Source organism: Metarhizium album (genome assembly GCF_000804445.1).
Source record: "Metarhizium album ARSEF 1941 chromosome Unknown scaffold_2, whole genome shotgun sequence".
Lineage (NCBI taxonomy): Eukaryota > Fungi > Ascomycota > Sordariomycetes > Hypocreales > Clavicipitaceae > Metarhizium > Metarhizium album.
The window spans coordinates 2,137,012-2,159,879 of NW_024467576.1; the positions used below are offsets into that span (position 1 = coordinate 2,137,012).

General features: G+C 52.8%; 9 protein-coding genes across 9 annotated transcripts; 3 read left to right on the forward strand and 6 right to left on the reverse strand.

The window, feature by feature from the left end:
• Positions 1 to 211: 211 nt before the first annotated feature.
• On the reverse strand, positions 212 to 3,028 carry MAM_01741 (DNA lyase; the record flags this gene model as incomplete). The annotated part of the gene is made up of 6 exons (XM_040820540.1): positions 212 to 339; positions 399 to 506; positions 1,084 to 2,640; positions 2,697 to 2,829; positions 2,888 to 2,933; positions 2,994 to 3,028. The coding sequence occupies 6 exons, from the start codon at positions 3,026 to 3,028 to the stop codon at positions 212 to 214; spliced, it is 2,007 nt and encodes a 668-aa protein (XP_040682028.1).
• A 528-nt stretch (positions 3,029 to 3,556) lies between these two features.
• Positions 3,557 to 4,270, forward strand: MAM_01742 (Cytochrome c oxidase, subunit VIa; the record flags this gene model as incomplete). The annotated part of the gene is made up of 5 exons (XM_040820541.1): positions 3,557 to 3,707; positions 3,772 to 3,796; positions 3,916 to 4,075; positions 4,137 to 4,144; positions 4,225 to 4,270. The coding sequence occupies 5 exons, from the start codon at positions 3,557 to 3,559 to the stop codon at positions 4,268 to 4,270; spliced, it is 390 nt and encodes a 129-aa protein (XP_040682029.1).
• A 773-nt stretch (positions 4,271 to 5,043) lies between these two features.
• MAM_01743 (anaphase-promoting complex protein) lies at positions 5,044 to 7,515 on the forward strand (the record flags this gene model as incomplete). Its single annotated transcript, XM_040820542.1, has 3 exons — positions 5,044 to 5,803; positions 5,863 to 5,956; positions 6,012 to 7,515. The coding sequence occupies 3 exons, from the start codon at positions 5,044 to 5,046 to the stop codon at positions 7,513 to 7,515; spliced, it is 2,358 nt and encodes a 785-aa protein (XP_040682030.1).
• Positions 7,516 to 7,786: 271 nt separating this feature from the next.
• Positions 7,787 to 8,634, reverse strand: MAM_01744 (Complex I intermediate-associated protein 30; the record flags this gene model as incomplete). Its single annotated transcript, XM_040820543.1, has 2 exons — positions 7,787 to 8,490; positions 8,556 to 8,634. The coding sequence occupies 2 exons, from the start codon at positions 8,632 to 8,634 to the stop codon at positions 7,787 to 7,789; spliced, it is 783 nt and encodes a 260-aa protein (XP_040682031.1).
• A 442-nt stretch (positions 8,635 to 9,076) lies between these two features.
• On the forward strand, positions 9,077 to 10,112 carry MAM_01745 (uncharacterized protein; the record flags this gene model as incomplete). The annotated part of the gene is made up of 2 exons (XM_040820544.1): positions 9,077 to 9,329; positions 9,418 to 10,112. The coding sequence occupies 2 exons, from the start codon at positions 9,077 to 9,079 to the stop codon at positions 10,110 to 10,112; spliced, it is 948 nt and encodes a 315-aa protein (XP_040682032.1).
• A 394-nt stretch (positions 10,113 to 10,506) lies between these two features.
• MAM_01746 (urea transporter) lies at positions 10,507 to 12,882 on the reverse strand (the record flags this gene model as incomplete). The annotated part of the gene is made up of 4 exons (XM_040820545.1): positions 10,507 to 11,552; positions 11,615 to 11,959; positions 12,542 to 12,759; positions 12,821 to 12,882. The coding sequence occupies 4 exons, from the start codon at positions 12,880 to 12,882 to the stop codon at positions 10,507 to 10,509; spliced, it is 1,671 nt and encodes a 556-aa protein (XP_040682033.1).
• A 1,339-nt stretch (positions 12,883 to 14,221) lies between these two features.
• Positions 14,222 to 17,031, reverse strand: MAM_01747 (Nucleotide-binding, alpha-beta plait; the record flags this gene model as incomplete). The annotated part of the gene is made up of 10 exons (XM_040820546.1): positions 14,222 to 15,049; positions 15,109 to 15,179; positions 15,239 to 15,488; positions 15,553 to 15,740; positions 15,787 to 15,877; positions 15,944 to 16,073; positions 16,131 to 16,313; positions 16,367 to 16,417; positions 16,475 to 16,526; positions 16,911 to 17,031. 10 exons carry the CDS (start codon positions 17,029 to 17,031, stop codon positions 14,222 to 14,224), a joined length of 1,965 nt encoding a protein of 654 aa, XP_040682034.1.
• Positions 17,032 to 18,832: 1,801 nt separating this feature from the next.
• On the reverse strand, positions 18,833 to 19,776 carry MAM_01748 (alpha/beta hydrolase fold protein; the record flags this gene model as incomplete). Its single annotated transcript, XM_040820547.1, has 2 exons — positions 18,833 to 19,439; positions 19,511 to 19,776. The coding sequence occupies 2 exons, from the start codon at positions 19,774 to 19,776 to the stop codon at positions 18,833 to 18,835; spliced, it is 873 nt and encodes a 290-aa protein (XP_040682035.1).
• Positions 19,777 to 20,871: 1,095 nt separating this feature from the next.
• On the reverse strand, positions 20,872 to 21,721 carry MAM_01749 (uncharacterized protein; the record flags this gene model as incomplete). The annotated part of the gene is made up of 2 exons (XM_040820548.1): positions 20,872 to 21,621; positions 21,695 to 21,721. The coding sequence occupies 2 exons, from the start codon at positions 21,719 to 21,721 to the stop codon at positions 20,872 to 20,874; spliced, it is 777 nt and encodes a 258-aa protein (XP_040682036.1).
• Positions 21,722 to 22,868: the final 1,147 nt, after the last annotated feature.

A 22,868-nucleotide genomic window follows, 5' to 3' on the forward strand; every position in this document is an offset into this window, starting at 1 on the left:
CAGCTAGCACAGGTTCCCTTCTGCGCCCTTGAGACGGCCCAGAACAGGACAGGACAGGGCAGGGCAGGACAGGACCGGACAGGAAGCGGAGTTCACGGAATAGCATAGAACGACGTCCATGTATCCACGGAGTCACGAATAGCAATAGCATAGATAAGCGCAACCGCAGACCCGAGTACCCACGCCAACTGGCGCCGCGAGGCCCGCCGCTTCACGCTCCCATGTGCGCACCGTCGCCGTAACACCGTTGCCAATGTGGTGCGGCGGACATGTCGAGCCGCAGGGGCGCAGCCTTCGCGGGCACGCCCCCGGGGGCACGGCGGTAATGCTTGTCCAAGTCTGTATCGCCATGCGCGGGCGCTCGACGTGTTGACGGTGTTGACGCAAGGCAAACACACCAACGGGAGAGGCCTGGTGCCTGGCGCCGCGGGACTGTTCAAGTTGCGAAGCCGGCGTGGCGGAAGTGGTCAGGAAGAGCGAGGGCTTGTTGTCTGACGTGTCAATCGCTGGAAATTATCATCAGTGTGCGTCACGTAGCAGAGGAAATGGCCTCGCGTGCAAGAAGACATGTAATATGGCAGTCACGCACCGCCGTCCGCATTCGAGGCCCGTACGAGACCCGTCAATAACAGTGGTAGATTAATGCCGGCTGCTACGAATCAAGAATGCTTCACCGGAGCGCGAGCTCTGCCATGTTGGTTGCCGCGTGTATCGGGCGAGGAACGGCACAGGAAAGACTGCAGCGACATTGAAAACACACAATACAGCCTCCGACGACATAAGTGGACTAGTCTCCAAGGCGAATGTACATGCCATCAACAGCGACCACCACCAAAGATAGCACACGCCTCCATGACTACGTCGACGACGTCCCGTTCCAGTCGCTGCTCCAGATGAACGTGCCACATCGCCACTCAGATCCCGTTTCCTTCTCTCCAGACGGCCCAAGAGGCCGGGGACAAATGTAAAACGATCGTCCTATACACACACGTTAACACGGCTCCAGTCAGTCTTCGAAACGAGCCACGGACAAAGCCGAGCAACATGACAACGAGTGCCATGTACGGCGGCAAGAGGACCTACCACGGTTCACGCCAGGTTTTTTGGTCACCAGGCTAATGCACGGTTCGTCGTGCTCACATCGAGGGATAACTCGTTTGCCCAGTAGCTTGGACCACGACTCCTTGGCTTCTATGGGATCAAACACTCTGTCAGGCGACTTTGGCATTGTGTCAACGATCCCGTCACGAGCAGACTTCTCAGGAACTGCAATCGCAAGTCCCTTCAATGAGGCATTGTCGGAATCTTCTTTGGCAGCAGGTAGGTTCCTCGTAGCACGGCTATCCCGTGCACTGTTTTGCTCTTCCAAATTTGGTGACGCAGCCGGAGCGGCAAGCGCCGAGCCAACTGGCCTGAAGAATCCCTTCAGTGTGCTTTGTCCCTGCGAGGCCTTTTGCTTAGAGCCAGTTGGATCCGCTCCAGACTTGCTTCTCTTGAGTTGTCTTGGCACGGCATCGATGGGGTCAGGACATCTTTTGCGGGCTTGTGCATTTGGCAGGCCCGCAGGCTCCGTGCCCGGTGTGCCAGTATTCGCCGTTTGAGGAGCAGTGTCTATTTGGCTTGGAGCATCGTTGTCGCTAGCTTGACTCACATCTTCCGCTGGGAAGCTGGAAGACTCTGAATCGCATCGTGTTGTGCTTCTTTCCGCACTGGCGACCTTTTTGAAGAACATGTCCCTGATACTCTGACGCCGGTCGAATTCGGGGATGAGTTTTGCAGATAGTGGCAAAATATCCTTCTGTGTTAGGTCCCGCATCCTAACGCCATTCTTATACACGCCTGCGGGATTCATGATATCTCCGAGGCTGACCTGCCTGCCGTTGCTGACAACCTTGTCGGCAATTGTGGCAAAAACAGGGCAGTGATCGGAGCCCATGAGACCCTCCTGAATGTCGGCCCAAGTGAACCAATCTTTGATGCCATCGCTACATAAAATGTAGTCTATACGGCTGCCATTGTTGGCTGGCCGAGTGTTTCTTTTGGTGTCCCAGCACGTATTCATCCCTCGTCGACTTGGATGAAAGCAACGGCATAGGTCCCACAATACCGACGATTCTCGGCCCTCGTCATGATCGCCGATAATACTGCCTTCGAATATGAGCTGGTTGAAGATTCGTCGTGTCGGGAGTGAAATCCACTCATCCAATGTCATATTTTCCTTGCGCAAGCCCTCAACAACGTTGGTTGAATCCATTTCTGATCGAATCACGTTTAAATCTCCCGCGAGAATGACCTCTTTCCCCTCGGCTACCAAATTCCGGATCCTGACATCCAAGGCCTCGAAAAAGCTGGTGCGAAACTCAACTCGGCTTTCGTCCCGATTGGCTGGACAGTAGACACCGAGCAGCACGAATGCAGGAAACTCCAGGACGACACAGCGGCCTTCGGAGTCGAGTATCGTGTCTTCTACGAGGCCCGATAGCTGACCAGGACGGGGATAACCCCCGATCCGTTGGTCTAAAGGTAGGTCCCGGAACTTGCTTGTAGACTTGGGAGGACAAAGGACGCCGGTGATTCCTTCTTCAGCCCTGATGGGCGAACAGGAAGCATTGCGAGTATAGATGGCGACGCCAGAATATCCTGTGACGATGAGCGACTTGTCAACGCCGGCGCCAGAGGTAACCAAATGCACCGACCTTTCTTGTGCTTTGGCAGGCTGAAGAAGACGTCCCAGCCCGGCACTAGAACCATGTCATCTTGCAGATCTTTCCGTTGGATTTTTGTTTCTTGCATGACCACAATGTCTGATTCCAAGATATCGAACATGGCCTAGGTTATGTGGCATTAGGAAGCTGGACTCTGCATGGGGCCGCAACAGTATTCTCACCTGGAAAGTGCGCTGCTCTCTCCATGGCTGATATCCAAAGGGATTTCTGCTTCATTGGTGAGAGACAGATACACTACAAGATGACTCCTTGACCTGGGGGAAGTACCTGATGCCATTCACTGCACACTTTGTTAGCAACATGACGGGCTGGGGTGGCTCTAGCAATCTCACCATTCCACGTGGTAATACGAAACACCATAATGCTGAAATCAATGTCTCGCACGAAGGCATATGGGTAATTCACTCCTTCCGCGGGGCAGATGGCGAGAGGCTATTGACATCCTGCTTGCCAGGCTTGCTCGATCATGCGACGACAGAGACTTCATCAGCCAGTAGAAATCCGCTTGACAACCATCAAATGAATCTATGCAAAGAAGAGCAAATGAACACTGCTTGGAGATGGGTGGAATGTTGAATCCCGTGGCCGCGATGTTTGAGGATGCTGGCAAAATGACATGCAAGACGTCAGTGGACCCCCGCGTCGCGATGCCCTTCCGCAGACGACTGAGCGGGTCGCGCGAAGCGCACGACATCACGTGCAGCCAGATGGCTCCTTGCTGCCTTACGATCGAGGCCGCAAATTTTTGTAAGCCGAGCTTGATTGATCCCGGATGACCTGACCTCACGACCTGCCATTTCGCCAACCGGTCGACAACATTCGCCATCATCATGTTTGCCTCGCGACTAGTCACCCGCAACGCCTCGCGGTTTGCCGCACAGCTGCGCGCCCCGGCTCAGCGCCGTCTCGCCAGCAATCTGACCGAGAACGAGTTCATCAAGGAGCGCCAGCACATCAAGGAGCACGCCAAGGAAACCACTGGTGAGTGCCATCGAGTGCGACAACTTGCTATTGGCCATTGCGGCATAGCTCTAACATTATGCAGAGCTGTGGAAGAAGATTTCCATCTAGTACGTTTCCAGATCCCGTCGTGGCAGACAACGGCCTTTTGCATTCGGGTGGCCGGAGCATCAGCAGAGAGCTGCGGGTGGAACGATGTGCTGAATTGGAGGCTGACTCGGATATAAAGCGGTGTTGTTCCTTGCCTCGTCCTTGCTGGTGCCAATGCCTGGTATCTCTGGAGAGAGCACTGGGAGCACTGGAGCCACATGCCTCCTTTGGAGGAGCGCACCGAATACCCCTACCAGAACATTCGCACCAAGAACTTCCAGTGGGGAGATGGTGACAAGGTAAGACGATTCTTGTTGCCGTGTCTCTAGATGCTGAGCGTACGCTGACTGGTTTTGATAGACTCTGTTGTAAGTGTAAACGACAGCATGTTACGAGCACATGGCTGCGCTGCTTGACATGTGAACTGGAACTAACTATAAAACCTCAGCTGGAACGAGTCCGTAAACTACCACAACAAGGACAAGGCTGCCTAAAGTGGAACTGGGTATCAGGCTCATGGAGCCGGGATTATTGATAGAATACCCCTTCAGGAGACTCCTTGTACATGTTCCTTAGTGTCCAATTGACTTCGGTGCTCAGCTCAAATTTGCTGTTCTATTGGAACGTTACTTCTGTTGGTGTAATGCGCATGACACCTCGCTCGACCTGAAATGCATGGCAAGTCCTTATATATTCTCCTACAACACCGGGAAATGCGGCTCAGGGCTAGCGGTTGGATAAAGGTCATTGAGACATGGGTGGGAGCCCAAATATGTGTCTTGCAAAGTGCCTGCAAATGAAGCCTTTGCAATATTAGCTCAAGTGCCCTTAATGAAGTGCTACGCATCGCTCAATTGCTTTTGGCGAAGCCTCTATCTCGCAACGCATTATTCTGACTCGTGATTTGAGCGACACGATTGCGTCAGTCATGCTTCCCGGGGTGCCGAAGAATATCCGGCGTGAATGGCAACCGCCGCCCATGCAAGACGCGTCAAGCGCCTGGTCACAAATATACACTGTTTCCATACCTGGAGCGTGATAACAATCATCGTATTTGACTTGACAACGCATTGGTCCAGTTTCTGACTCGTACTGAGTTGCCAGATATGATTTGGCTGCCAAGCCTTCTTCGGTCGCGTGCCGGCCTTCTCTAACCTCACACCGTGTTCAGTCTCGAGACTCCGCGGCCATCGAGCCTAGAAACTGACCAAATGTTCCATGGACGGGATTTTTAGCCATCAAAAAGTTGTCTTAACCCATTCGCATCATGGCTCGATACCTAACGCCCGCGAAAATTGGGCTTCTGGCTCTCGTGGAGCTGTACACACACGAAGCAGTCCCAAGTGATGCCGTGCTGCCAGTTCTCTCCTTCATCACGTCACATCTCTTGGATCACGACTCTACAGATCCATTGTCGTCACAAGAGGCAAGGTGGGCAAAAGCCGAGCGTACTGTGAGCTTGGTTATCACCATCAAAGATTTTGAAAAGCTTCTTGCCAGCTATCCCTTCTTGATGGGAATGCCTGGTCGGAAGCTCTGGGACCAGTTCCTCGGGAAGCTTTGGAAAATCAATTCCCTCGACGGTTTGCATGAGTTTTTCGACAGAATCACAGAAATGCTGGTCAGAGCAAAAGAGGAGCGCCGCAAAGATGACGGTGACGACCCTGACCATGTGGATAATCGAATCAAACTGTCACGCAACTCACCATTCGGAGCATTCATTCGCAGATCACGCCTAGAATACCAACGACTCCGTTTTAATGACTTTGCGGAACTTTGGAAAGCATTTGTTCGATATCGCCAGCCTACTGCCCATTATTTGAGGAGGAAGAACCCCAACTTTGCCCGTTTAAGTTTCGACAACGTCCTCTTGCTAGGGGAGCAAGAAGACTGGGATTCGGCAAGCGTGTCTGCCTTGGCGACAATTGCATACGGTGATATGCTCACTGGGGATGAGAGTAGCACCATTCCGGTGAGCACCGACGATGTGGAGTCGCTGCTCGAGTTCCAGATCGAACAGATGCAAAGTAAGCACATGGACTAGCGTGTTCTGGTCATACGTGTGATAATAAGCTGACCCGGATAGAATATGGAAACAGGATTCCTTTGGAAATACGACACCAGTTTCATGATCTCCTGCACGACAGCTTTCTCGTCCCTAGTCTTACACATTATTTGAGGTACGAGGCGGTTGTACATCACGTCAATCTTGCCTTTTCCCTAACTGTGATGTAGCTTTCTTGATGCGTGGAGGTCTGGCGACTACCCTACTGCATTCGATTTCCTGCATCGATATTTCGACTATACCATGCAATACCGAGACAGACTGTTTTACCAGTATGCGCTCATGAATTTGGCTGTTTTGCAGGCAGATTTCGGGTGCCACCAGGAAGCCGTAGCGGCCATGCTGGAGACAGTTTCAACAGCACGAGAAAATCGGGACATGACATGCCTCAACTTTGCATTGAATTGGCTTTTTCATTTTGGTCGGGCACATCCCAATTTGGTCCGTGATTTGGAGTCGAACAGTTTATTGGGCGCCGGCAAGGAAAGTCTCGCCTTCTTAAGGGTAAAGGCCAAAGAGTCCGGCATGTGGACTCTTTGGAGTTCCGTGCTCCTAAGCGAGGCCAAACTAGGGCTCATCAACGGAGACAGCGTTGCAACGTCCCTGGAGTACATGGTCCGAAGCTCACAAGTCATTGTTGAGAGGAACATGAAGACCATGTTCGGCTCCCAGCTGTCATTGTACTCTGCATTATGGAGCCGACTCGGTCTCACACAATTGTCAACCCTGACGTCTGAAATTTTTCTGCGGTGTCACGGACGGCACGCGGTATTTGACGATGAACTGAAACATACCTGCCGCATAGCGCTGACGCTCTCCGATCGTGGTCGATATGACGAAGGTCTCCAATACCTGGAGAGACTCGATGAGAACTCGCTGCGCTCATGGAAGCCCAGCCAGTACTGGTACAAGTACAGGGCAATCATAAAACTGAAAAAAGACTTGCATCACAACAACTTGGATGGTGCCGAAGAGCTGCTCCGCCAGCTCTTGCAGTCAACTTCGGATGACCTGGAGCCTGACATGACCTTCATTATCGACTCGCTACACATAGACTGCCTGATCCGCCGAGGCGATCTACAGAAAGCGTTCCGAAAGGTGGAAAGCTTGATGTCCAAGTTGCGTGACGAGAACAAGGACATTGCGCTACGCGTGAAGCTTCTCCTCATAAAGGTTGCTCTGCTAGACAAATGTGGCCGCCCGCAAAGAGCCTTTTCAACGGCCTTCCGCGCTACAAACATTGCATGGCGCGCACGGCTGATTCCCTGCCTCTGGCAAGCCATTGGCGCCCTGTCCAACATCCTCGTATCTTTGGGCGAGTTCGAAGCAGCCATACAGCTCCTCGTCGCAGTCTTGCCGCGGGCTTTGGAGTGCCAGTCGTCGTCGCTCTCGGCTCAGCTCTACGCGTTCCTTGCCGACGCAAACATGGGCATGGCGGGCAACATGCCGCCAAAGTCACCCAAGCGAATCGAACACATGACCAGAGCATTATCCGCCGTGCAAAAGGCATTTGCTCACTACTCGGCGATCGAGGATATCAAGAGCCAATGTGAAATGATGGCCAAAAAGGCAATGATTATGAAACTGACAGGAGAAGTGGCACTAGCTGCAGACTATGCGGCAGCGTATGTAAAATTACGAAGAACAGCCGAGTCACTGAGTCTTGGACGGTGACGAATACGGCTGTTCCAAATATTCACTGCGGTGCTAATAAATGTACACTTTTCCGTACAGGACAGCTATTTCCCCTCCGGCATGTAGATCAATGCGGCATCAATGCCCCCTAAACTAGAAAAACCCCGGAATCGCACCGGAATATATACCAAGCCTCGCCCAGATGACCCAAGCGAGGTCCTGACATGACAGTCCAAGAATAGGTTTCTCCTCTCATGCGCGAGCCCACGCGAGGCCCTCTCTAGAAACGACCGCCAATCAGCCGGACCACTCATGTCTGCCACTGAATCTTCTCCCCCCGCTTGTTCTTCAGCTCACACGCGGCCGACTTGGCCACGGTCGCGTCTCCAGCAACCTCGTTCGTAGCCCAGACCTTTTCAATGCACAATTCGAACGGGCCCTCGACGCGGTCCGTCAGCCCAATGCCCACGGTCCTCACTTTCTGCCTCAATATCTCGGTCTGCGGCTCCACCACAAACCCGTGGTTTGTCCTCACAAAATCGTTCCACTTGATCAGGACCGTCTCCCACTGACCGGGCCGCTTGGCAAATAAACGATGCTGGTGCAGATCCGTGGGCTCCACGGCCTCGGTCTGCAAATTGACAAAATACGACCTGCCATCCGACTTGATCCGCAAAGCAAGATAGGCATACGGGTCTATGTCCCAGACCGAGCGGCCGAACAGCGTCGGCCTCTGGTCCGGCGTGCGGAACGCAGCATACCCGCTGCGTTGGACGTTCGGACGGTGTGCAGGCAGCGAGGTGGATATCCGGCCGTGGAAGCGGGCGTACGACGGCGGCGGGCGAGAGTCGTTGGCGGCGGAGTCGTCGCCGGCTACGAAGTCGAGGTGGCTTCTGGACGAGCCCCCAATCGAGGCATCCGACATGAGGACGCAGTCTTGTACCGAGGCGGCGTGGGTGAATTCGTACAAGGGGCGCGGGCCGAGAGGTCCCTTGACGGCCTCCATCCTCAGGGCTGGCGGAGGGTCGGTCAGCCGGGGACGCGTGCAGCGCAGCGATGAACTTGACAGGTGCACGAACCTATGTTGGAGCGCCGCCGCAGCTCTTCCACGCTGCGGGCCAGCAAGCCCTTTGCCGGCAGCGGAGTCGTGACCCTCATCGTGGCGCGTCCGAAGGATGTTGGTGAGGTTGTCGTCGACGGTTGAGCGGCCGTTGCCCACTCAGAGCCAACTGGCCCGCCGGCTCTCCGAGAACATGGGCTGGGTGTACAGAGCTTGCGTTTGTCAGGAGCGTCGCACGTGCCGTGGCGGCGAGGAAGAAGCTTGCGACAACAGTATGACGTTGAAGTTGGTGGGATGGATGATGGAGCTCCTGGAAGGTTGCAGAGGTGAGCGTAGTCTCACCCTTCGGACTTTCTAATTGTGCGGGAAAAGTGGGTCGTGACGGGTGAGCTGCTCGGGGTGCTTCGGATGAATTAGTCGGCGTCCAGAACAGCGGCTTTGCGCCGACAATTTCCATCATCACCCGTCTCCTACAAGTCTCCTCCACGCCGGCGGCATCAGACTCACCCACTTGCTACTTTGTCAGGGCAGTTGTTCGACATGGCGTCGCTGGCCGCAGCCTGGCGGACCGGCTCCTCGCATCCGCTGCGCCGTGCCGCGGCGAGGGGAGCCCTGGCCGTCCAAGGCGCGAGACAATATGCCTCCGTGCCCGGCAGGAACAAGATTGTCCGAGAACTAGACCGGGCGTCTCGCCAGAGCTCGGCCAAAATGGCCAAGGAGCAGAGCATGTCGGACCTCCAAAAGCTCGCCAATGCCGAATACTTCAAGGACGGCGGCGGCCCTCTCTTCCCAGGTCCGTAACCCCCCCGAAAAAAAACAAAAGAAACAAAAGAAAAAAAACAGCCAACGCTTCGTTCACCGCGCAACTGACACGCCGCCAGGCACCTTCGTCTCCCTCCCGCTGTCGCGGCAGCCCAGGGCGCCGTACGAGTTCGTCCAGTACCAGATGTCGCGCCTGAGGCACTGGCTGCTCTGCGCCACGTCGGTGCTCAACTTCAAGCTCAAGTCGATGCCGAGCTGGACGACGCGGCCGAGGTGGAAAGCACGCCGGCGCGCCATTGCGCCCACAGCAAAAGCCATGTACCGCGAGATGCTGGAGGCCTTTGCCGCCGGCGACAAGGTCACCCTGAACAAGATCTGTCTCGGGGAGTTTGCCAAGAAGCTCGGCGCGGCGATTGACCGCCGTGATCCCAAGGAGCGCGTGCGCTTCGAGGTGGTCCGGTACAACGGGGGCCTGTTCTACCCCCGGTTGAAGTCTCATCAGATCCACGAGGTGAACCCCTTTGACAGGAGCGTGGTTACGGAGCAGGCCGTCGTGGCGATTGCGTCGACGCAGCAGGCGTCCAGGGTCAGTGCTGCGACGGGCGAGACCGTCCCGGGAAGCTTGAGGCTGCAAGAAAAGATTGAGTACGTCGTGCTGTCGAGACAGGCGAACCAGAGGACGTTTGAGACCTCGCCCTGGCGCATATGGGGTACTACCTCGGCGACGACGTTGGACGCCTACTTGCGGGAGAAGGCCGTCATAGACAAAGAGCAGGCCAGGCGGGCGGGGTGGACTGGTTCGGCGACGAAATGAATCAGAGGACGGGAGGGAGAACGTGTCCGGAAAAAGCAGGGCATGTCATGGCCAGACGTGGTGCTTGACAATGTAAACTAGACGCGTGGCTTTGTCACCGTCTTTTGTACTTGTACCGTAGCATATGCATGGGAGCGAAAATGGTCAATTTTTGGTTAGATTGGATTTATGTTTCACCCGTCTAGCATTTGTACGATGGGTTTCATGCTATGCTCGACCCACGCCTATATGTTTGACCTCTCCAATGTTGAAACATGCCATAGTAGCACCTGAGGGGGCTGTATGCGCCGACTGTTCCCCTTTATTTTACGTTCCTGAACACGACGACAAACCCTGTGCTCGGCAATCGCACAAGTTCGCTTGCACTCGCCGTCCATGCAGATCGCTAGCGGAGTTAAAAAAACTTGCCCGACTTGGGTGAGGCAGCCACCACCTCATCCGGCATGTCGGCCTCGCAGACGGTACGGGCCGTAGGAGGCCGATCCAGCGCGTCAAAGGGTTCACGGCGGACCCTGGCCCGCACATACTGAAACGACAAACGCAGAGCGAGAGCAGCAAAGCCCCAAGCAATGCCGCCAACTGGAGCAGCAACAAACGCGCCAAATGCGCTCCAGTCATTGGCATACAGACCATTCTGAATGAGAAGTAACTGGGCGCCTCGCCGGGCATCCTTGTAGTACGCAGCACCAAAGATGAAGACGGTCAGGATACCGCCCAGACCACCGACGACCACTTCAAAGCCGCGCCACCAGTAGAGGCGGTCGCTGAGACCGAGGCACAAGACGGGAATGGTGGCTGCGGAGAGCAGATCGCTGATGAGGTAGATCTGCAGAATGGACGATGCGCGGAGAGCAACAACCACGACGGGAATTATGATGACAACAACCATGCCGCGGATGTACCAGATGTTCAGGCGGTTGCGGAACAGGTCGTTGGAGGCGGAAGAAACCATGGCCGACTGCAGACTGTCAAAGGCAGCGGTGCTGAGGGAGACAACCATGACGAGAACAACACCAACGACCCAGCTGGGTAGCCGCTGAAGCAGGAGGAAAAAGGCCAATGAACCCGCCTGCTCTGGCTCGCCCGGCCACGCGCCAGACCAGGCCGCAATCAAGCCAGTACAGCCGACAAGAGTCAGGATGCAGAGGATGACGGCCATGGCGACAGATACACCAATCCAGAGATCTCTGTCGGACTTGGAAGAAAATGTTCGCAGCCAGAAACTGGACAGGAAGAAGTCGTTTGTGAGGACGGCAACGGGCAGAATGTACAGGAGCTGCCAACCAAGAAGGCTCGGTTCCAGGAGGTGCGACGAGTCGATGAGCTCACGCTTGATTTCCGTCTTGGCACCAACGGTGATGGTGGCGATGATGATGAGGCCAACGACCATGCCACCTTGAATGACGTCCGTAAGGAAAGAAATCTTGAAACCACCTAAAGCTATCACCTTGTTAGCGCCCAGTGCAGTTCGATGACAAGGTCTGGGGCAGGGAGGTTCCAACAGGTATAAATGGTCGTAATGACGCATTCCACGATGATCACAGGCAGGCCGTCGATCCCGGTCAATGTATTGACAACCTGACCGAGAGCAGACAACTCTGCCACCATGTACAGGAACAACGTCACCAGGGTCATGAAGCTGAGGTACAACATGGCGACTGTTCCGTAGCGCTGTCGCGTCCACTCCGTCAAGACGAAACCTTCGGGACACTTGCGGCGGATAATGGGCCCTAGAGCTCCGAAAACGAGCATGGGCAACGCCGATGCCAGGGCGTAGACAACGACTCCCTGGACACCAGTGATGGTTGCCAGCTCGGGATAGGAGAAGAGGATGCCGGCGCCGAGAGCTGCACGGGTCAGTGGTATGCAAACGAAATGGGACAGGGCAGAAAGTCAGGGACGGGTCGGAGCGGCAACACATTTCCCACGCAAGCATTAACTTGATCGAGTAATCACGGTGCAATCTCAGCTTCAGATCCACATGGTACAAGATCTCTCCCGAAACAATGCCGTCCAGGAGTTGGATCGCGTGCCTCGCTTCAAATCGGCGCCCGTAGTGAGCCGCATCCCCTCCCCTCTCGCGACGAAGACATTTGATGCTTTTCTCCACGTGGTACATGGAGAAACATTTCTATTCCGCCAAGGCAGGACGGCTGCTGGCTAACGACACCAACAGGCTTGTGCCAGACGATTAGGAGCACGAGAAAAGAAGGCATCATAACCTCGTCGCCAAGAGAGGCGAGGAATAAGATCAGGGAATGGACCTACTCATTCAAGCTGACTCTGCTCCTGCTTCGGTATATTTGATGTAAATGTGACGGATCCCTTGTAAAGGGGTCCGCGTGGGTGTCATTGTTGAATCTGCAAGTTGCAAAGGCCACCGCTCTGGAAACATGATGCTGTAGCTGGATCGTAACGGCTCGACTCACCAGAGGCGATAAAGTTGAGAGCAAGAGGAAAGGCTGAAGGAAAGATGGAGTTAGCTGAGCCCTGCGTCCTCGTCTCCATCCGTTTCTTGAGGTCATTTCGAGTCCTTTGCCCATATGTCCTGTACATTGTTTGCTCACCACTCTGTGTTCCGTTGCTGTTCAGGAAATCCTGCTTGGACTGATTTCTCATTCTCCAAGCGATCCCCGTTCCTAGAACCCTGTGCCAAAGAGGTTAGCACTCGCCATACATTGTGGTTTGAGGTAATAGTCGTTGCGTACAAGAAGGCTCCATAAGTGAGGTAGATGAGGGCATTAGATGCCGGGAAAGATGGTTGACCCATGAGTTAAGTTTTCAGAGGCTCTTCTCGCGGATTCGTTGAATGAATTGCCGGGAGCGAGCGAGTGAAGGAGAAGGGAATCCACGCCTCTGCAGTCGCGTGAGCACGTTGTCCACTGGGCGAGATGTAGGAGATGGGCAAAAAAAAAAAAAAAAAAAAAAGGTAGCTCGGAAAAGTCGCAGCACCACCGCCTAAAACGGCTTAGAATTATTGGCGTTTTGCAGTGGGGGGTGACTGGAGCTTTGCCTGTCGTGGGATATGAACTATTGGATTCATGATGGGTACTTGAGTAGGTACTTCTGATGTCGGGAGTTTCGTTAGCGTATTTACGTTCACTCGAGGGCACTGAGCTGGTGTGCTTCCATTGTGGGGCCCGGTTTTGTGTTAAACTGTCCCGTTCCGCAGCGCACGTCGTCAGCTTGCATCTTTCGCCCGTTAGAGCTCTCAATGCTCCAACAGCGGGCCGACTGGAATCAAACACAGCAAAGGAGGCAATCCAGGGCCTTCTCGGGGCAGGTTTCAACTTGCGGCCGCATTCGTCGAGGCGCGCTTCTTCAGCACCTGCGGTTCCCTCCCGGGATGACAGCATTTGCACGTCCTCAGTGTCGTCACCATACCAACCCATGCCCATCGGGAATTCAGCAATGCCTTCCGCAGACTCCAGGCGCAAACTCGGCGTTTCACAAGGGCTTCCATGATGCTCAAGGAAAACCATTGTCGTGGCACAAAGCTCCAAGGAAACTGAGCTCGTGTGAATGGCCTTTGCGGTCATGGTTTCCCAAAGTCCACCGTCATCCTACTGAAAGAAAGAGTTTCCTCAAATATCATCATGTCGGGACCTGTGCATTGTGAACAAAACTCTACATTACAGGTCGCAAATTATCTGGCCCTATTAGCCAAATGAATTTCTAGATTACAGGACATCCATTCCTTGCGCCGTCCCCAGAAAGGACTATCCTATCTCCAGCTACGATTTCCTGAAATACTCAAACAAGTCCTCCCCGTGCCCGTCTTATTATCGGCAATATGGTCGATGGCCGCCATTTCTTGCCCTAAACGCTCTCTCCCGCATTCTTTCCAGGTAAAGACTTGAAAACTACAGCAATTCGAAAGAGTTTTAATATGCACAACTCCGGAAAAGAGCACGGCTTATCGACCGGCCACTGGGGAGCCCGTTTGCAAACGAGGTTCTTTCCCCCTTGTGCCTCTTGGCCAAGGGAAATAGCATTTTTTTTTCTGTTTGTGTGTGTGTGTGTGTGTGTAAGAGAGAAAGAGAGATCTTTCAAAAGTAAGTAGATAGGAAAGAAACAAGGAAACTAAAAAAGTTTTTTTTTTACTGGGATTAGTTCTTGGTGTTGGACCCTCCGTCATGTCCCTTGTGGTGATCCGAACCACGAAATCGTCCCGTTGGGGTAGGAGGAGCAGCCATCATAGCCGGCGTTGGCATCATCATGTTTTGATAAATCATGGTCGGATGAGCAGGGTATTGAGGGGTCATATATGATGGCACCATGCCTTCATTCACTGGTTGATGAGGAGTGAATGGTCCCGCCATATACTGATAGCTCTGCGGGTATGGTTGGTAAAATGGCGCCCAAGCAAAAGGAGGCGGCATCATAACACCTGGAGAGATCTGCGGAGCCGGAACAGTGTTGACAGCTGTTAGAGTGCCGGAATCATCGTCCGAGAGGATCGGACTTGCCACGTGCTGATCGTCACTCACCGCCCCAACTGTGGGAGTAGTCGGGCAAGTTTCGGCGCGAGTTCCGGAGGAAGGTCCGCTGGGCAGTTCAAACTCAACTGACTTCTTACTTGGGGAGCCAAAACCTCGAGAGTCATGTTGGGGTTGAACTCCCTCCATCTTTTCTGAGGCTTGCTCAAGATTGAGAGAGGACATGGCTTTGCCGACAGACGTGTCGATATTGAAGATGGTCTGGCGGGGTCGTCGGTTCTGTCCATAAGAGAATGATTTGTTGTAGTTCATACGCCGGTTCGGGGACTCAGCTCGCTTTGTGGTTGATGCACTATCGTCAATAAAGGAACTTCCAGCGCGACGTCTGGGGAGAGTCGACCAGCAGCTTCGATATCCGGCTTCGCGTCGTGGAGTCTCAAATGTTCGAGAATGTTTACGCTCTACCCGAATGGAGTTGCCGTCGATATCTGTGTTGTTCTGAAGTAAAAATGTCAGCATTGATAGAAAGTCCTGGCTCTCGCTGCGATTCTAGTCACCATGGTTGTAATTAGGTCGTCAGCACCGTCTGGTCTCGCAAACTCAACGAATGCAAAGCAGTTTGTTTGTCCTAGGGCAAGCGTCAGTCTAACAAACACCATTTAGAGGGCGTTTGGAGATGGAATATACCAGGTTTGCCTGGAATGTCCCTCTTATATATCTGAACACCCAAAACCTCACCGCTCGAGCCGGCAAGATCTCGGAGAACGTTCTCAGTCATGTCGGGAGGGAGGTTCCCAACGTATGCCGAGCGACGATCCTTGTCATATCTTTGCATAAGTGCATCGCCGCCGTCCCACTTAGACGCAGAAGACACGATATTATTGTGTCGTTTGGGATTGTTGGCTACGACCACATATGTTTGATCTTGCGCAAAGTACTGCCACAGATATTAGATTTAGCATGGAATGTACGGACTTTGAAGAGGAAATTCGGAGGCTTACTCTGACTGGTTCACGTCTAGCGTCATACATTTTGTATGTGACTAGAACAGACGGCGGGAAACCGAGAGATCGTTGAATCCCGTCGTCCGCAAATTCAGCCTTTGCGACTTCGCCGAGCTGACTGAGGAGCGTTGTAGCCTCAGAAATTGTGATAGGCATGCCACTCTTCTTCGAGACAAGAAACGAAGCTAATCAAGTCAGCCGGTAATCCGGGAAGATGGAGAAGTCACGTACACTGAGCGCGAGCCATCTCAGTACGGCAAGGCCGTCCGAGAATTTTCATTCCTTTGCCAAACTTCTCTGCTCTTTGAGCATCATTGTCATTCTGCAAGACTCTTGCTTAGCACTTGCCCTCCAATTCGGGTAACGATGACTACTTATAGTTTCTTACGGTGAACTGGCAAAATGCGAAGGGCATTTGATAACAATCTCGTTTGATTTTCACCCACACCTCTCCAAATTGGCTAAAAATCTTGGTGACTTCGAATTCGAGAACCTTGTCCTCGTAGGGCTGAGAAAGACTAAGAAAAGAAAAACTGTTAGAAACTACCAAGCCACTAACAGAGCGCGATGCTTACTTTGCAACGAACATGCAGGCAGTGCCTGGGTAGATCACTTGGGCGTCTAGCTTCGCTGGGGAACCGTCAAATACTTGGAGCTGTGTTTCTTTGTTGGTCACAGATGCCTTGGCCGGGGTTTCAGACGACGCTTCGGTGAAAATGTCGTCTTCAACGCTAGAGCCAACCAGGAAAGCTGATGAACTGTGCGACATCATTAACATTGTTCAAAGGATTCGAAGACGGATGGTACTAACTTGGTAGATTTTGGCGTTCCGTCATCAGAGGCCGTTTTGCGCCGGTGGCTCCTGGAGTGTGTTAGTCGCCATGGCAGGTGAATGAAAGTGAGCATGGCTTATTGTTACTGAAGCTTTGGGGTCGGAGATGCAGTGGCACTGGCGTAACGTGGCCCGAGAGCTGGACGAATGTTAGCAGATGAATGTGTAGCAAATTTAATTTTGCTGTAGTCAGGAAGACTGCTGTCTGAGTTGTCTCAAACAGGAACTGCAGCAATCGAGAGTCACGGGAAACGGAATCCGCATCTTTCATGCAAACATCACGTATGTATGTAAAGAGAGCATGGTGTGCCCAAAGAGTCAATGTTCACCACTCAGACATTCAACATGATACCGCCTTAGTGGCAGAGTCGTCCCAGAAACACTGGGGAGAAGGGATGTCAAACTGTCAACAATATGGAGCTTGGAGGCATCAATATGAACCAGCCTGGATATGGAAAGAAATAGCAGAGCGGAGGGGAGCCATGGATCAAAGACAATGAGTATCCAAGGAGGAAATACTCACACACGCCGCCGCCGCGCAACGGACTCGGAGATGTAAGATGATCGTCCGAGGAGGATTTCCTTACGGATTTGAAACCACGTGTAAGGCGTCCCATTTTGGCCACGGATCCGTGGCAAGCCATGATAACTGGTGCGAGTTCTTTTTTCCGTTCTCGTCCTGACACAACCGTTAGCTGAATGGTAGATGGAATGGAAAGCCTGACCAGCGCGAAGCGACTAGCATAAGAATCTCGAAAGGGATAAAAAGGATAGCACGATGTGATTTAAGACCTTGATCACCTTTCCCAAACTCTGAACCTCGAGAGCCGAAGAGAATACGATGACCCAGCAAAAAAAAAAAAAAAGACACTCACTCGCGGTAGCAACTACCAAAGGCGAAGGGTAAGAGATCAGGTGAGAAAATAAGAATGTACTTTGTGCTTGCAAGAGCAGGTGTAATAACTTATCATCCCCTCGTGGATGAGAGCGGTGTCAGATTTCAGCAGATGCGATGAAGTGTTGCTTTGCTTCTCGGAAAGGCCCTGGAGAACGAGGAAGGAGAGACTTGAGAAGGAGGAGAAAGAGACTGGGAAGGAAAGGGAGGAAGGAGAAACTATAGGAAGATGAGCACCTGCCAAGCCTTGGGTCATCTTGATAAACACTCTGAACAGTCTGTCCAAGCTAGACTGACACTCTTGACAGTCCGACTCATCTAGACTGACACTCTCGTGGCTTCGACCTCAGGCACGCAAACCGGCAGGCGGTGGTCCGATTCAGCGGTCATGAGACCAAGTGCTTAAATTAGACGGCTTTTAGAGTCTCAAGTTTCTTTGCTGCGAGCACGCTCATGTTAAATCTCTACGTGATGTGGTTGATCTCGCGCGATGCTTGTCTTTGACCATGCCTGGCTTGCGCGCTAAATTTACGCCTTGGAGGAGAGTATATGCCATTGAGCTTTCCTATCGTTCCTTCAAACAAGAGAATGCGCCACTTCTTGAGTTTGCTGCAAAGGGCTTGGACGAGCCTTGTAAGTGACCTGAGGACCCGACGTCTTTGGACGACCTTGTGAGCTTCTTGGCCGGTCTCGTGCAATGCCTACATTAAATTTAGGTTGAATCCCCGTTATGGCCCAAAATCATTCCATACATCTGAAATCGAGCATTTGGACCAACTGTCTGAGCCTTATTCACCATTTTTTGCGTTGTTGGCTTCGTCTTACAAAGGCTGTGTGCCGTTGCCTCAAGGCTGTGTGCCGTTGCCTTTGGCCTGGCAAAACGACGCAGTCGCCCACAGTCGACGAGAGTAATAACGAGGACAAGTCCGTTACATATCCCACATTGTAGACTGAGCAACCACTATTGAGCACTGAAGGCTGACAAACTTGGCGAGAATCTGCTTACCTAGGCAGGTCTGACATGAGAGTGATGCCGTTGCACGGGCGGATGACAGATGACACGCGGTCACGGTCATTATCCTTGCACTGTCCACGTGCTCTTCTTGAAATACTGTGGCGGCCAAGCACACATGGCGCGCTCTTGGAATAGGACAACGCGTCATGGTCTCTGGGATGCCGTCAGACACGCGCCTTGGTCTAAAACTGTAGCTTGCCCACGTCACTGCAAACGACAACTTTCTGCGACGAGCAACCCATGGGGGTTGGCCCGCTCGGCCGGATTGTCCGAGATTTTTGCGAAAGAAATAAAGCTGTTATTACCGAAAGCAGATGGACGGGTGATATTCAAAGTGTCTCGCGGTCCTGCCATTCGAATAACCATGACTTCGAACAAGGCCTGCTGTGAACCTGGCGACTTCAATTTGCATGGGAGAACCATTCGGGCAGTCGCTCTGTTCACACACTTTCATTCCGCAATGAATAGCATGCGCCGTTCCATGCTCCGAAGTCAAGTGCCATCTCTAAAAAGCCTCACGACGGGGCACGATACATCACAGCCTAAAACAGTCGAGAAATCGAGTCACTCTTTCTTGGAATGAGTCTGCTTCCTCCGCCGACGGATCATGTCCAGATTTTTCAAAGATTGCCAACTGGGAGTTTGGCATCAAATCGTGCATTTCTTCACTAAACTGCACGGGCGCCACGACATCATGTCGTCCGACCACAATCAAGGTCGGCGCGGAAATGTCACCCAACTTGGAGCGCACGTCGAACCGCGGCATATTGTAGCTCATGGCGAAGTTGTGTGTCTCAAAGTGCAATCTCAGCTGGCTTGGGTCAAACGCTCTCGTCGCTGGTTCGGGGTTTATCTTTTCTGCTGCGAGTATGGGGAGGATTTCGCAGAAACTAGCTCGGAGATCCTCATTACTTTTCAAAGTGCCAGTCCAAACTCTGTATTGTCGATCCGCATCGACTTTTATTCGGGTGGATGTGAGCGATGATTTAAGGCAGCACATGGCTCCTTTAGGTCCCGACGTTGAAGTGTCTCGCAAAATAAGCGCCGATACGTGGTTGGGGTATTTGATGGCGTATTCCAGTGCAACATATCCGCCGTACGAGCCTCCCGCCAGAATAACGGGCTCTGAGCCGGCCCAAATTCTGGGCATTGTCAGGGACACTGGCGCCGTTCCGTTCTTGTCCCACCGAAAACAACCAGAGACAGGACTTACCTCAGTTCATCGATATCTGCAGTCCATCGGTCGTGAGTGTAAGGACCCTTGGGATCGCTGCGTCCGCTGCCTCGCGCATCGTACACCAAAACTCGAAACCGCGACGACAGGAACTGAAATGAGGCTTCTGATTCTCGATGGTCAGACACCCCAGGACCGCCGTGCAGAGCAATCACTAGCTGTTTGGACCTGGCATTGTCTCCCAGTACTTTGACGAACAAACGAGCTCCATCACTGAGGTGGACGAGGGAGCCTTCGGTGCCCATGGGAATTCGGTGATTAAGTTGTGCACCAGCGTCCTTGGGCTGCGACGCGCTTAAAATGAACGACGGGCACAGCAAAATTGGAGGCGAGAATATTTGTGGCGAAAGATACTCCGCGGTGACTGAAAAGGGAAAGAAAAAGGAAAGAAAAAAAGAAAAGGCAGAGACAGAAAGGGCTCAAAGGAGCATGGGAGCGGGGACTTGGGCCGTGTCTGGCAGCTGCATTGCTGCCTCTCGTTCTCTCCAGAGCTCAAATCTCCCTCATTGACGCCTGGTCGAGGAGCTGCCACTTATCAATTCCACCGAGTCATTTGGGCACCTCAGCTTCTGTTGTTGCTCTGGCCTGACTCAGCCCTTGTTGCAGGACAGCTCGATGGCTCGACGCTCGACCGGTCACGGCCTGGACTCGTTCACCCACCCAGCTGGCCAGTCGCAGCTGGAACTCCTGCATCAGAAAAGTGCAAGGATGAAGTCGAAAATGGTGTGCCCTCATCCTTCTTTATTGTATAGAATCGGCGAAAAGTCCCATTCGAGATGCACCAACTGCCATAAAGGCGTACACCATTTGACCCGCGACGATTCAAGATACGACTTGGGCCACATACTACATCAGCCGACTGCAGAGATCGATTAGTGACACCATCTTTGGCATCGACTATGTTCGTCAACAGAATCTCACATCACGGTCTAGATAAGGCTGAATTCTTCTGTTCTCCGTGCCCGCTATGGGAAATGGCAATGCGTCGTGTGCGCGAAAAGCATCCACCACCGAGCCGGGAAACGACATGGAAAAAGAAGTACAAGACTCCATTGCCTAATTACACTCGCCACCTATTTTCCCGTGACTATACGAAGTCGCTCTCATTTCACAAGGCGTAGTACTGACCCTAAGCTCATTTTACGACGAGAGGTTTCGCTGCTCTGACTCGACGCTGGATGACATTCGGGATCATGGAGGCCTAAAATATTCGACATTAGAGCCAAATTCAGGAGCCAAAAGGCAGCCCATAGCATCTCACCTTCTACCGCAGCCTCATACTTGACGTACCTATACAAACCAAACCAGCGGGTCAACCTTGTTCATGGAGGAGATACAAGCTACCCTTTTTGGCTCTTCCTCAGCTCGCGCATCAGCGGTTGCATTGAGCTGAGCAATGATGTGGTCCGCTCCATCTTGCGAAGGACTTTGTCTCGTGAAATATTCATGATGCCAGCAAGGGCCTCGTGTACATTGTTCAATTTCTCGTGTATTCGGCGACGTGAGCTCTCCACTTCCTCTTGGACCTCATCAAACCGATCCTGCAGGTGGTCTCTTGTCTCAACAACGAGCTTGTTGAGATTGTCGTTTACGTTGTCGATCTTTCTACAGACAGTCGAATTGATATCCTCGGATACTTCGTCGAGCCTTGTTACAAAGGCATGGTGGTTCACATCAAGGCCTCGGCCAATCTCCAGAAAGGCATGTTTGGATCGACTGTTGACGTCGATGATGGCCTTTGACAATCTGTCAAGTCTGCCAGATATAACTCCGTCCGAGTCTTGCACAGCTTTGAATATTCCGCTGCGAAGCTCGTCAAGCGTGGTGCATACATGGTCATGGGCCTGGTCAATATCCAGCCCCAGAGCTTGTATGTCGACTCGGGTGGTCATGCTGTCGAGTGCTAGAGAGTCAAGTCGGGTAGTGAAGTCTTTCAAAAACGTCTCTTCGACATCAAGGAGCCGCTCTTCAAATCCCAAATTCGAATCGCGTACTTTGTCAAGGCCTTGACTGATTTCTACCCTCAAGGCACCAACATCTCGCCGTATAGCCATAATTGCATCAGCTACTTCTGGCATCTCTTGGCTTCCCTGCAGCCATTAGTAAGCTTCAAGGACATGCTTCCTCAGAAAATACTTCTATCCCGTGGTTCCTCCAACTTACGACGGTGGCCATAGGGGGTGAAGACATATCTCTCGACTCGGCCACAACACGCGTGTGACAAGTAACACGGCGGTGGACGGGATTTAAGCGAAAAGTGACGTGCAAGGTAAATGATTCATCCAAAAAGATGAATTTGTACAGGATCACTTCACGACTAAGCAATGTCGGATCACAAGCCGCATGCATGGCAACTCCACAAGGTCTCGGGAAGAATAAGCCGTCAGATATGTGGCCTGTTTGCGTGTGGAAGTTGGGCTGCGGGTCGTCAAGCAATATGTTTTGTTTTGTCCTGCTTCAGATAGACTGCGCTGGATGAAAATGACTTCTTTATAGCCTAGCCCTCCACGGACGTATCCCGGAAACAAGCGTCTAGGTAGCAGCTGGCTACCGGGCAACAAGTCCACGAGTCGACGCGCGGGCATAGAGATCCGAAGCCGTCGAATATTGCGCCATCGGCGAGAGCGAGCAGCAGACGTGTAAACGTCAGCACAATGCGCTGTACGATGACGGGCTGTTCATTTCTCGACGGCTGTCTATGTTGTTTGTTACGCCAGTTCCACTCAGGTCAGCATGTTCCCAGCCTTTGGAGACGAATGGATCGAATGCTGGCATGTTTGCAAATTTGGTCGGCAATGCCTGGTTGATTGCTTAAGAGGAAATGGGCGGCATGAGATTGAAACAGGGCAAACCCGAGCCATACAAGTGCCGATGGAACACACGGCGTCCCGACTCCCCAGTATGTTTGCTGTCGATGCTGTCCGGGATGGATAACGATGCACATCTCGACAGATCCCCCGGTCTTCAGTCAAAATAATGATGCAATGGCGTCGGATGTCCCAGGAGCTTGGATCAGCCCGCTGTCCACGTCCTGGACGATTCACAAGGACTTCATTGCTCCACAGTCATCAATTAATCATTGACATCTTGCCGGGATGCCACAGATGAGCCGTGACCTGTTATCTACTATCCATGTAGTAGTACCGAGCACACGTCACACGTCGTGTCGTCGGCCTTGCTAGTACTAGTACTAAGTTACGTACTACATTGCTCGACTCCCCTAACCCATGAACCTGCAACCACGATGACACGGGTACGGTGTGGGAGGTGCTGAAGTACAGCCTTGTTAGTTGCCTGCCGGGGTCCATGTCGCATCACGACTCGCGACACGTTGGGC